The sequence below is a fragment of the Salmo salar genome, chromosome ssa01 (assembly GCF_905237065.1).
Source record: "Salmo salar chromosome ssa01, Ssal_v3.1, whole genome shotgun sequence".
In the NCBI taxonomy this organism is placed as follows: Eukaryota; Metazoa; Chordata; class Actinopteri; order Salmoniformes; family Salmonidae; genus Salmo; species Salmo salar.
The window spans coordinates 4,528,572-4,541,292 of NC_059442.1; the positions used below are offsets into that span (position 1 = coordinate 4,528,572).

Here is a 12,721-nt window from a genome sequence, read left to right on the forward strand (position 1 = left end):
GGGTTCAACACCTCACTATCTATAGTCCCAGTAGATAGGGTTCAACACCTCACTATCTATAGTCCCAGTAGATAGGGTTCAACACCTCGTGATCTATAGTCCCGTAGATATGGTTCAACACCTCGTGATCTATAGTCCCCGTAGATAGGGTTCAACACCTCACCATCTATAGTCCCCGTAGATAGGGTTCAACACCTCACTATCTATAGTCCCCGTAGATAGGGTTCAACACCTCGTGATCTATAGTCCCGGTAGATAGGGTTCAACACCTCACTATCTATAGACCCCGTAGATAGGGTTCAACACCTCACTATCTATAGTCCCAGTAGATAGGGTTCAACACCTCGTGATCTATAGACCCCGTAGATAGGGTTCAACACCTCACTATCTATAGTCCCAGTAGATAGGGTTCAACACCTCGTGATCTATAGTCCCCGTAGATAGGGTTCAACACCTCACTATCTATAGTCCCCGTAGATAGGGTTCAACACCTCACTATCTATAGTCCCAGTAGATAGGGTTCAACACCTCGTGATCTATAGTCCCCGTAGATAGGGTTCAACACCTCACTATCTATAGTCCCCGTAGATAGGGTTCAACACCTCACTATCTATAGTCCCCGTAGATATTGTTCAACACCTCACTATCTATAGTCCCCGTAGATAGGGTTCAACACCTCGTGATCTATAGTCCCCGTAGATAGGGTTCAACACCTCGTGATCTATAGTCCCCGTAGATAGGGTTCAACACCTCGTGATCTATAGTCCCCGTAGATAGGGTTCAACACCTCACTATCTATAGTCCCCGTAGATAGGGTTCAACACCTCACTATCTATAGTCCCCGTAGATATTGTTCAACACCTCACTATCTATAGTCCCCGTAGATAGGGTTCAACACCTCGTGATCTATAGTCCCCGTAGATAGGGTTCAACACCTCGTGATCTATAGTCCCCGTAGATAGGGTTCAACACCTCGTGATCTATAGTCCCCGTAGATAGGGTTCAACACCTCGTGATCTATAGTCCCCGTAGATAGGGTTCAACACCTCACTATCTATAGTCCCCGTAGATAGGGTTCAACACCTCACTATCTATAGTCCCCGTAGATAGGGTTCAACACCTCACTATCTATAGTCCCCGTAGATAGGGTTCAACACCTCGTGATCTATAGTCCCCGTAGATAGGGTTCAACACCTCGTGATCTATAGTCCCCGTAGATAGGGTTCAACACCTCACTATCTATAGTCCCCATAGATAGGGTTCAACACCTCACCATCTATAGTCCCCGTAGATAGGGTTCAACACCTCGTGATCTTTCGTCCCCGTAGATAGGGTTCAACACCTCACTATCTATAGTCCCCGTAGATAGGGTTCAACACCTCACTATCTATAGTCCCCGTAGATAGGGTTCAACACCTCGTGATCTATAGTCCCCGTAGATAGGGTTCAACACCTCGTGATCTATAGTCCCGTAGATAGGGTTCAACACCTCGTGATCTATAGTCCCCGTAGATAGGGTTCAACACCTCGTGATCTATAGTCCCCGTAGATAGGGTTCAACACCTCGTGATCTATAGTCCCCGTAGATAGGGTTCAACACCTCACTATCTATAGTCCCCGTAGATAGGGTTCAACACCTCGTGATCTATAGTCCCCGTAGATAGGGTTCAACACCTCGTGATCTATAGTCCCCGTAGATAGGGTTCAACACCTCACTATCTATAGTCCCCGTAGATAGGGTTCAACACCTCACTATCTATAGTCCCCGTAGATAGGGTTCAACACCTCGTGATCTATAGTCCCGGTAGATAGGGTTCAACACCTCACTATCTATAGTCCCGTAGATAGGGTTCAACACCTCACTATCTATAGTCCCCGTAGATAGGGTTCAACACCTCACTATCTATAGTCCCCGTAGATAGGGTTCAACACCTCACTATCTATAGTCCCAGTAGATAGGGTTCAACACCTCGTGATCTATAGTCCCAGTAGATAGGGTTCAACACCTCGTGATCTATAGTCCCCGTAGATAGGGTTCAACACCTCACCATCTATAGTCCCCGTAGATAGGGTTCAACACCTCACTATCTATAGTCCCCGTAGATAGGGTTCAACACCTCACCATCTATAGTCCCCGTAGATAGGGTTCAACACCTCACTATCTATAGTCCCCGTAGATAGGGTTCAACACCTCACTATCTATAGTCCCCGTAGATAGGGTTCAACACCTCACTATCTATAGTCCCCGTAGATAGGGTTCAACACCTCACTATCTATAGTCCCAGTAGATAGGGTTCAACACCTCGTGATCTATAGTCCCCGTAGATATGGTTCAACACCTCGTGATCTATAGTCCCCGTCGATAGGGTTCAACACCTCACCATCTATAGTCCCCGTAGATAGGGTTCAACACCTCACTATCTATAGTCCCCGTAGATAGGGTTCAACACCTCGTGATCTATAGTCCCGGTAGATAGGGTTCAACACCTCACTATCTATAGACCCCGTAGATAGGGTTCAACACCTCACTATCTATAGTCCCAGTAGATAGGGTTCAACACCTCGTGATCTATAGACCCCGTAGATAGGGTTCAACACCTCACTATCTATAGTCCCAGTAGATAGGGTTCAACACCTCGTGATCTATAGTCCCCGTAGATAGGGTTCAACACCTCACTATCTATAGTCCCCGTAGATAGGGTTCAACACCTCACTATCTATAGTCCCAGTAGATAGGGTTCAACACCTCGTGATCTATAGTCCCCGTAGATAGGGTTCAACACCTCACTATCTATAGTCCCCGTAGATAGGGTTCAACACCTCACTATCTATAGTCCCCGTAGATAGGGTTCAACACCTCGTGATCTATAGTCCCGGTAGATAGGGTTCAACACCTCACTATCTATAGTCCCCGTAGATAGGGTTCAACACCTCACTATCTATAGTCCCAGTAGATAGGGTTCAACACCTCGTGATCTATAGTCCCCGTAGATAGGGTTCAACACCTCACTATCTATAGTCCCCGTAGATAGGGTTCAACACCTCACTATCTATAGTCCCAGTAGATAGGGTTCAACACCTCGTGATCTATAGTCCCGTAGATAGGGTTCAACACCTCGTGATCTATAGTCCCCGTAGATAGGGTTCAACACCTCACCATCTATAGACCCCGTAGATAGGGTTCAACACCTCACTATCTATAGTCCCCGTAGATAGGGTTCAACACCTCACTATCTATAGTCCCCGTAGATAGGGTTCAACACCTCACTATCTATAGTCCCAGTAGATAGGGTTCAACACCTCGTGATCTATAGTCCCGGTAGATAGGGTTCAACACCTCACTATCTATAGTCCCGTAGATAGGGTTCATTACCTCACTATCTATAGTCCCCGTAGATAGGGTTCAACACCTCACTATCTATAGTCCCAGTAGATAGGGTTCAACACCTCGTGATCTATAGTCCCCGTAGATAGGGTTCAACACCTCACTATCTATAGTCCCCGTAGATAGGGTTCAACACCTCACTATCTATAGTCCCAGTAGATAGGGTTCAACACCTCGTGATCTATAGTCCCGTAGATAGGGTTCAACACCTCGTGATCTACAGTCCCCGTAGATAGGGTTCAACACCTCACCATCTATAGTCCCCGTAGATAGGGTTCAACACCTCACTATCTATAGTCCCCGTAGATAGGGTTCAACACCTCACTATCTATAGTCCCCGTAGATAGGGTTCAACACCTCGTGATCTATAGTCCCAGTAGATAGGGTTCAACAGCTCACTATCTATAGTCCCCGTAGATAGGGTTCAACACCTCACTATCTATAGTCCCCGTAGATAGGGTTCAACACCTCACTATCTATAGTCCCCTTAGATAGGGTTCAACACCTCGTGATCTATAGTCCCCGTAGATAGGGTTCAACACCTCGTGATCTATAGTCCCCGTAGATAGGGTTCAACACCTCATCTATATATAGTCTCCGTAGATAGGGTTCAACACCTCACTATCTATAGTCCCCGTAGATAGGGTTCAACACCTCACTATCTATAGTCCCCGTAGATAGGGTTCAACACCTCACTATCTATAGTCCCCGTAGATATTGTTCAACACCTCACTATCTATAGTCCCCGTAGATAGGGTTCAACACCTCGTGATCTATAGTCCCCGTAGATAGGGTTCAACACCTCGTGATCTATAGTCCCCGTAGATAGGGTTCAACACCTCGTGATCTATAGTCCCCGTAGATAGGGTTCAACACCTCACTATCTATAGTCCCCGTAGATAGTGTTCAACACCTCACTATCTATAGTCCCCGTAGATAGGGTTCAACACCTCGCTATCTATAGTCCCCGTAGATAGGGTTCAACACCTCGTGATCTATAGTCCCCGTAGATAGGGTTCAACACCTCGCTATCTATAGTCCCCGTAGATAGGGTTCAACACCTCCCTATCTATAGTCCCCGTAGATAGGGTTCAACACCTCGCTATCTATAGTCCCCGTAGATAGGGTTCAACACCTCACTATCTATAGTCCCCGTAGATAGGGTTCAACACCTCACTATCTATAGTCCCCGTAGATAGGGTTCAACACCTCGTGATCTATAGTCCCCGTAGATAGGGTTCAACACCTCGTGATCTACAGTCCCCGTAGATAGGGTTCAACACCTCACCATCTATAGTCCCCGTAGATAGGGTTCAACACCTCACTATCTATAGTCCCCGTAGATAGGGTTCAACACCTCACTATCTATAGTCCCCGTAGATAGGGTTCAACACCTCGTGATCTATAGTCCCCGTAGATAGGGTTCAACACCTCACTATCTATAGTCCCCGTAGATAGGGTTCAACACCTCACTATCTATAGTCCCCGTAGATAGGGTTCAACACCTCACTATCTATAGTCCCCTTAGATAGGGTTCAACACCTCGTGATCTATAGTCCCCGTAGATAGGGTTCAACACCTCGTGATCTATAGTCCCCGTAGATAGGGTTCAACACCTCGTCTATCTATAGTCCCCGTAGATAGGGTTCAACACCTCACTATCTATAGTCCCCGTAGATAGGGTTCAACACCTCACTATCTATAGTCCCCGTAGATAGGGTTCAACACCTCACTATCTATAGTCCCCGTAGATATTGTTCAACACCTCACTATCTATAGTCCCCGTAGATAGGGTTCAACACCTCGTGATCTATAGTCCCCGTAGATAGGGTTCAACACCTCGTGATCTATAGTCCCCGTAGATAGGGTTCAACACCTCGTGATCTATAGTCCCCGTAGATAGGGTTCAACACCTCGCTATCTATAGTCCCCGTAGATAGGGTTCAACACCTCGCTATCTATAGTCCCCGTAGATAGTGTTCAACACCTCACTATCTATAGTCCCCGTAGATAGGGTTCAACACCTCGTGATCTATAGTCCCCGTAGATAGGGTTCAACACCTCGCTATCTATAGTCCCCGTAGATAGGGTTCAACACCTCGTGATCTATAGTCCCCGTAGATAGGGTTCAACACCTCACTATCTATAGTCCCGTAGATAGGGTTCAACACCTCACTATCTATAGTCCCCGTAGATAGTGTTCAACACCTCACTATCTATAGTCCCCGTAGATAGGGTTCAACACCTCGTGATCTATAGTCCCCGTAGATAGGGTTCAACACCTCACTATCTATAGTCCCGTAGATAGGGTTCAACACCTCACTATCTATAGTCCCCGTAGATAGGGTTCAACACCTCACTATCTATAGTCCCGTAGATAGGGTTCAACACCTCGTGATCTATAGTCCCCGTAGATAGGGTTCAACACCTCGTGATCTATAGTCCCCGTAGATAGGGTTCAACACCTCACTATCTATAGTCCCAGTAGATAGGGTTCAACACCTCACTATCTATAGTCCCCGTAGATATATAAGGAATTGGAGTAATTAAGAGTGCGTAACTAGGGTATTGGAGTAATTAAGAGTGCGTAACTAGGGTATTGGAGTAATTAAGAGTGCGTAACTAGGGTATTGGAGTAATTAAGAGTGCGTAACTAGGGTATTGGAGTAATTAAGAGTGCGTAACTAGGGTATTGGAGTAATTAAGAGTGCGTAACTAGGGTATTGGAGTAATGTTACGAGGCCCATTCCCAACTCTATCCTTTAGTGAAAAATAGAAACCTAAATAATTCCATAATTACATCCAGTAATGACATCTTATTTCTACATGTTCAGTTTAAACAAATTGCACACATTTTTTTTTTTTTTAAAAGCTTCTTTAATTTCATCATTAGATTACACAGTGGAGCGAATCCTCCAATCAGACGATACCAACGAGATAAGATACCTCCCGGACAATACTAAACCATAAAGCCCAATGTGTCAGTTGAGGCGCAGCGGAGCAGACAAAATGACAATGGGTAAAAACACACAGATGAGCTGGCTTTGCCTTTGACAGGCTCTCTCCCCACCAGCTGATAAACAATTTGGATATCATGCAGTAAGCTTGTGGGCACTTTCACATTCAACACAGTCAAGCTCTCTCTTGCAGACACACACAGACACACAATGACAGCAGCTGTTGTTCTTTACTGATGGAATGGGGAGCGATAGAGTGGTAGAGGGGGTTTGGGGAGCGGTAGAGGGGGTTTGGGGAGCGGTAGAGGGGGTTTGGGGAGCGGTAGAGGGGGATGAGTGGTAGAGGGGGATTTGGGGAGTGGTAGAGGGGGGATGAGCAGTAGAGGGGGGTGAGCGGTAGAGGGGGATGAGTGGTAGAGGGGGAATGGGGAGCGGTAGAGGGGGGATGAGCGGTAGAGGGGGAATGGGGAGCGGTAGAGGGGGGATGAGCGGTAGAGGGGGATGAGTGGTAGAGGGGGATTTGGGGTGTGGTAGAGGGGGGATGAGCGGTAGAGGGGGATGAGTGGTAGAGGGGGATTGGGGGAGCGGTAGAGGGGGATTGGGGAGCGGTAGAGGGGGATTGGGGGAGCGGTAGAGGGGGTATGTAGAGGGGGATTTGGGGAGTGGTAGAGGGGGTTTGGGGAGCGGTAGAGGGGGTTTGGGGAGCGGTAGATGGGGATGAGCGGTAGAGGGGGTTTGGGGGAGCGGTAGAGGGGGATGAGAGGTAGAGGGGGGTTTGGGGAGCGGTAGAGGGGGATGAGAGGTAGAGGGGGTTTTGGGGAGCGGTAGAGGAGGGATGAGTGACAGAGGGGGGGGTTGGGGAGCGGTAGAGGCGGGTTTGAGTGACAGAGGGGGGGTTGGGGAGCGGTAGAGGCAGGTTTGAGTGACAGAGGGGGGGTTGGGGAGCGGTAGAGGCGGGTTTGAGTGGTAGAGGGGGGTAGAGGGTGGTTGGGGACTGGTAACAAGGCCCATATTCGTAGTCCCGACACCCTAGTGAGTGAGAGGTGTCCGTGTGATCAGTCGATCAGTCAGAGAAATAAAGAGACTTGAAACCAGAGGGGGAAAAAAACTGTCCCTGACAGCAGTAATACTGTAGTAGTACTAGATAGTAGTACTAGTCTTCATTTCCCCAGACCAATCTTCTTAGCCTCTGTTTCGTAGATCAACAACCTCCACATTTTAACTATGAACACCTCTGCCTCCTCATCCAGAACCTGCAGGTAACAATAAATCAGTTAGTGGTGTCGTCATTTACTAACACACGTTCTAACACCCGTTATGTCTAGAGTACTGCACTGTTGACGAGAAACAGGTAACAATAAATCATTCAGTTCAGTGAGTGGAGTGGTCTTGTCTCTCACACTTTTTTTTTTTTATAACTAACTCAAATGTAAGATTACATATCATTTTTACATTTTACATGTCATTTAGCAGACTCTTATCCGCAGCGACTTACAGTTAAGTGCATTCATCTTAAAACGACAACGTGAGAAAAACTACACGTCTCAGTCGTAGCAAGTACATGTTTTCCTCACTTAAAAGTCTGAGCTAGTAGAACAAGCCAGAAGTACATTACACGCGTTAACGTACGATCACTAAAACTGGTTTCAGCCTAGAAAAATCCGTTCCTGTGATCACGTTTAATGATTTTCTATGATCCACTCACCATGGCAACATCATCCAAGATCCCCTGCGGTGTACCGTGAGACATGACCTTTAGGGGACAACATAACAAGCTGGTCAAACATCACACCGTGAGACATGACCTTCAGGGGACAACATGACCTTTAGGGGACAACATGACCTTTAGGGGACAACATAACAAGCTGGTCAAACATCACACCGTGAGACATGCCCTTTAGGAGACTACATGACCTTTAGGGGACAACATAACAAGCTGGTTAAACATCACACCGTGAGACATGACCTTTAGGAGACTACATGACCTTTAGGGGACAACATGACCTTTAGGGGACAACATGACCTTTAGGGGACAACATGACCTTTAGGGGACAACATGACCTTTAGGGGACAACATGACCTTTTAGGGGACAACATGACCTTTAGGGGACAACATGACCTTTAGGGGACTACATGACCTTTAGGGGACTACATGACCTTTAGGGGACTACATGACCTTTAGGGGACAACATAACAGCTGGTCAAACATCACACCAGCCTAGTGCAGAGATTATGTTACACGTCACAGCAATAAACACTGGGTCCATCCCCAATACCTTTGACAGCATCCTGTCATCTACATGGCCAATGTGAAGGACTGAAAACAACACATGCTTATGACAAGCTGTAGGTTGTGTTCATATCCTTATCCAGAGCCACTACAGTAGTGAGTCATTTAGCAGACTCTCTGATCCAGAGCCACTTACAGTAGTGAGTCATTTAGCAGACTCTCTGATCCAGAGCCACTTACAGTAGTGAGTCATTTAGCAGACTCTCTGATCCAGAGCCACTTACAGTAGTGAGTCATTTAGCAGACTCTCTGATCCAGAGCCAGTACAGTAGTGAGTCATTTAGCAGACTCTCTGATCCAGAGTCACTACAGTAGTGAGTCATTTAGCAGACTCTCTGATCCAGAGTCACTACAGTAGTGAGTCATTTAGCAGACTCTCTGATCCAGAGCCACTAAAGTAGTGAGTCATTTAGCAGACTCTCTTATCCAGAGTCACTTACAGTAGTGAGTCATTTAGCAGACTCTGACCCAGAGCCACTACAGTAGTGAGTCATTTAGTAGACTCTCTGATCCAGAGCCACTTACAGTAGTGAGTCATTTAGCAGACTCTCTGATCCAGAGCCACTTACAGTAGTGAGTCATTTAGCAGACTCTCTGATCCAGAGCCACTTACAGTAGTGAGTCATTTAGCAGACTCTCTGATCCAGAGCCACTTACAGTAGTGAGTCATTTAGCAGACTCTCTGATCCAGAGCCACTTACAGTAGTGAGTCATTTAGCAGACTCTCTTATCCAGAGTCACTACAGTAGTGAGTCATTTAGTAGACTCTCTGATCCAGAGTCACTACAGTAGTGAGTCATTTAGCAGACTCTCTGATCCAGAGTCACTACAGTAGTGAGTCATTTAGCAGACTCTCTTATCCAGAGTCACTACAGTAGTGAGTCATTTAGTAGACTCTCTGATCCAGAGTCACTACAGTAGTGAGTCATTTAGCAGACTCTCTGATCCAGAGCCACTTACAGTAGTGAGTCATTTAGCAGACTCTCTGATCCAGAGCCACTTACAGTAGTGAGTCATTTAGCAGACTCTCTGATCCAGAGCCACTTACAGTAGTGAGTCATTTAGCAGACTCTCTGATCCAGAGCCACTAAAGTAGTGAGTCATTTAGCAGACTCTCTGATCCAGAGCCACTAAAGTAGTGAGTCATTTAGCAGACTCTCTTATCCAGAGTCACTTACAGTAGTGAGTCATTTAGCAGACTCTCTGATCCAGAGCCACTACAGTAGTGAGTCATTTAGCAGACTCTCTGATCCAGAGCCACTACAGTAGTGAGTCATTTAGCAGACTCTCTGATCCAGAGCCACTACAGTAGTGAGTCATTTAGTAGACTCTCTGATCCAGAGTCACTACAGTAGTGAGTCATTTAGTAGACTCTCTGATCCAGAGCCACTACAGTAGTGAGTCATTTAGCAGACTCTCTGATCCAGAGCCACTACAGTAGTGAGTCATTTAGCAGACTCTCTGATCCAGAGCCACTACAGTAGTGAGTCATTTAGCAGACTCTCTGAGCCACATACAGTTAGTGCAGAAAGACAAGTACAACTCACCTTCGAACAAACAAAGTCGACTAGCGTAGCTTCCTCCTCTCCGATATATTCTATAATCTTCTTGTTGATCCAGGGCCTGATGCGACGGTCCATCAGAGTCTGAGGAGAAGAACAAAGGTGGTAGACTTGGTGTGTTTTAAAAGAGACACAGGAGCGACAGTCCCAACTCCAACTCCCCCCCCACAAAACTTACACACACGCCAAATTCATACCGGTGCGATTAAATGGTTAGCTGCGGCGCCTCAGAAATGTAAAAGGGAGAGAGCACATCTCCGACAAGATTCTCCGGGACAAGACGAGACCAAAAAAAAAAAAGGCATTCATCGCGCAGTCCGACTGCATCCGAACTCTAATTTACAAACGAGCGAGTTTATTTCAGACCTCGTGACGACTAAGTATAAATCCACTCCTACAAAGCATAGCTAATAGAGATTATAAAACACACATTTTCACTTTCTACTTCTCTATCGAACAGCCGAGTCGACAAAAACATGTTTACAATAGCCGGTGGTATGTGTACGTCACTTTGGGGGTGGAGTCTCCTCCTTCTCGCTAAACATTACATGTTTATCGCTAGGCAGGAAACTAAAGTGATTACGGACAATAAACTGTTTCTTCTCCCTTAAACGTGACCTGATCTCGACCCGTCCCCCCCCCCCACACACACTTCATCACTAATCCATGACTCTCCCCCCTTATCTATGCCTGCCATGTGATCGTTCTCTCTAACACTCAGTACATTCCAAGCTTAGTTTCACACACTATATACCTTCCTATTACAGATACCCATACCCGTGTGGCTCAGTTGGTAGAGCACGGTGTTTGCAACGCCAGGGTTGTGGGTTCGATTCCCACGGGGGGACCAGTACGGAGAAAAGAAAATGTATGAAATATATGCCTTCACTACTGTAAGTCGCTCTGGATAAGAGCATCTGCTAAATGACAAAAAATGTTAAATGCAAAATGTAACCTCTGGTGTAGACCCTCTAAACCATAGCACTCAATATTTCAATAGAATATCTGATAATTAACCTTATTTCAAGTTTAGGAGTTAGAACCCAGAATCCATCACACTATATTTAGGGAAAAAGAGCTCTAGCCTGGGTACCAGTCTGTTTGTGTTATCATTCCACTCCTTGCCATTTTGCACTAGTGATGGAGTTGAAATGATAAACAGATCAGGGACCAGGCTAGAAGAGTTCATCCTAAACGAGTCCACAGCGGTCTATTGATGTAAATCCCCTGTATCTATCCATAAAACCTGGTCCTATAGTCTCTCCACTACCTCGTCTTCATCCTTACCGAGTCCACAGCGGTCTATTGATGTAAATCCCTGTAATCTATCCATAAAACCTGGTCCTATAGTCTCTCCACTACCTCGTCTTCATCCTTACCGAGTCCACAGCAGTCTATTGATGTAAATCCCTGTAATCTATCCACAAAACCTGGTCCTATAGTCTCTCCACTACCTCGTCTTCATCCTTACCGAGTCCACAGCGGTCTATTGATGTAAATCCCTGTAATCTATCCATAAAACCTGGTCCTATAGTCTCTCCACTACCTCGTCTTCATCCTTACCGAGTCCACAGCGGTCTATTGATGTAAATCCCTGTAATCTATCCATAAAACCTGGTCCTATAGTCTCTCCACTACCTCGTCTTCATCCTTACCAAGTCCACAGCGGTCTATTGATGTAAATCCCTGTAATCTATCCATAAAACCTGGTCCTATAGTCTCTCCACTACCTCGTCTTCATCCTTACCGAGTCCACAGCGGTCTATTGATGTAAATCCCTGTAATCTATCCATAAAACCTGGTCCTATAGTCTCTCCACTACCTCGTCTTCATCCTTACCGAGTCCACAGCGGTCTATTGATGTAAATCCCTGTAATCTATCCATAAAACCTGGTCCTATAGTCTCTCCACTACCTCGTCTTCATCCTTACCGAGTCCACAGCGGTCTATTGATGTAAATCCCTGTATCTATCCATAAAACCTGGTCCTATAGTCTCTCCACTACCTCGTCTTCATCCTTACCGAGTCCACAGCAGTCTATTGATGTAAATCCCTGTAATCTATCCATAAAACCTGGTCCTATAGTCTCTCCACTACCTCGTCTTCATCCTTACCGAGTCCACAGCGGTCTATTGATGTAAATCCCTGTAATCTATCCATAAAACCTGGTCCTATAGTCTCTCCACTACCTCGTCTTCATCCTTACCGAGTCCAGAGCGGTCTATTGATGTAAATCCCTGTAATCTATCCATAAAACCTGGTCCTATAGTCTCTCCACTACCTCGTCTTCATCCTTACCGAGTCCACAGCGGTCTATTGATGTAAATCCCCTGTATCTATCCATAAAACCTGGTCCTATAGTCTCTCCACTACCTCGTCTTCATCCTTACCGAGTCCACAGCGGTCTATTGATGTAAATCCCCTGTAATCTATCCACAAAACCTGGTCCTATAGTCTCTCCACTACCTCGTCTTCATCCTTACCGAGTCCACAGCGGTCTATTGATGTAAATCCCCTGTAATCTATC

General features: G+C 46.1%; 1 protein-coding gene across 5 annotated transcripts in view; it reads right to left on the bottom strand.

Moving 5' to 3' along the window:
* Nucleotides 1-7,090: 7,090 nt before the first annotated feature.
* The window catches only part of LOC106599215 (RNA-binding protein 25), a 33,319-nt gene continuing 27,688 nt past the window's right edge, over nucleotides 7,091-12,721 (bottom strand). For 2 of the 5 annotated variants that reach the window (XM_045706887.1, XM_045706854.1), the window contains exons 16-18: nucleotides 10,180-10,278; nucleotides 8,048-8,095; nucleotides 7,091-7,595 (exon numbers count right to left, since the gene is read on the bottom strand). In XM_045706887.1, the coding sequence (XP_045562843.1) occupies nucleotides 7,503-7,595; nucleotides 8,048-8,095; nucleotides 10,180-10,278 (240 nt within the window). In that variant the 3' untranslated portion in view covers nucleotides 7,091-7,502. Of the gene's footprint in view, nucleotides 7,596-8,047; nucleotides 8,096-8,173; nucleotides 8,309-10,179; nucleotides 10,279-12,721 lie in introns of those variants that run through there. The other 3 variants (XM_045706956.1, XM_045706875.1, XM_045706920.1) reach the window with 2 other exon arrangements.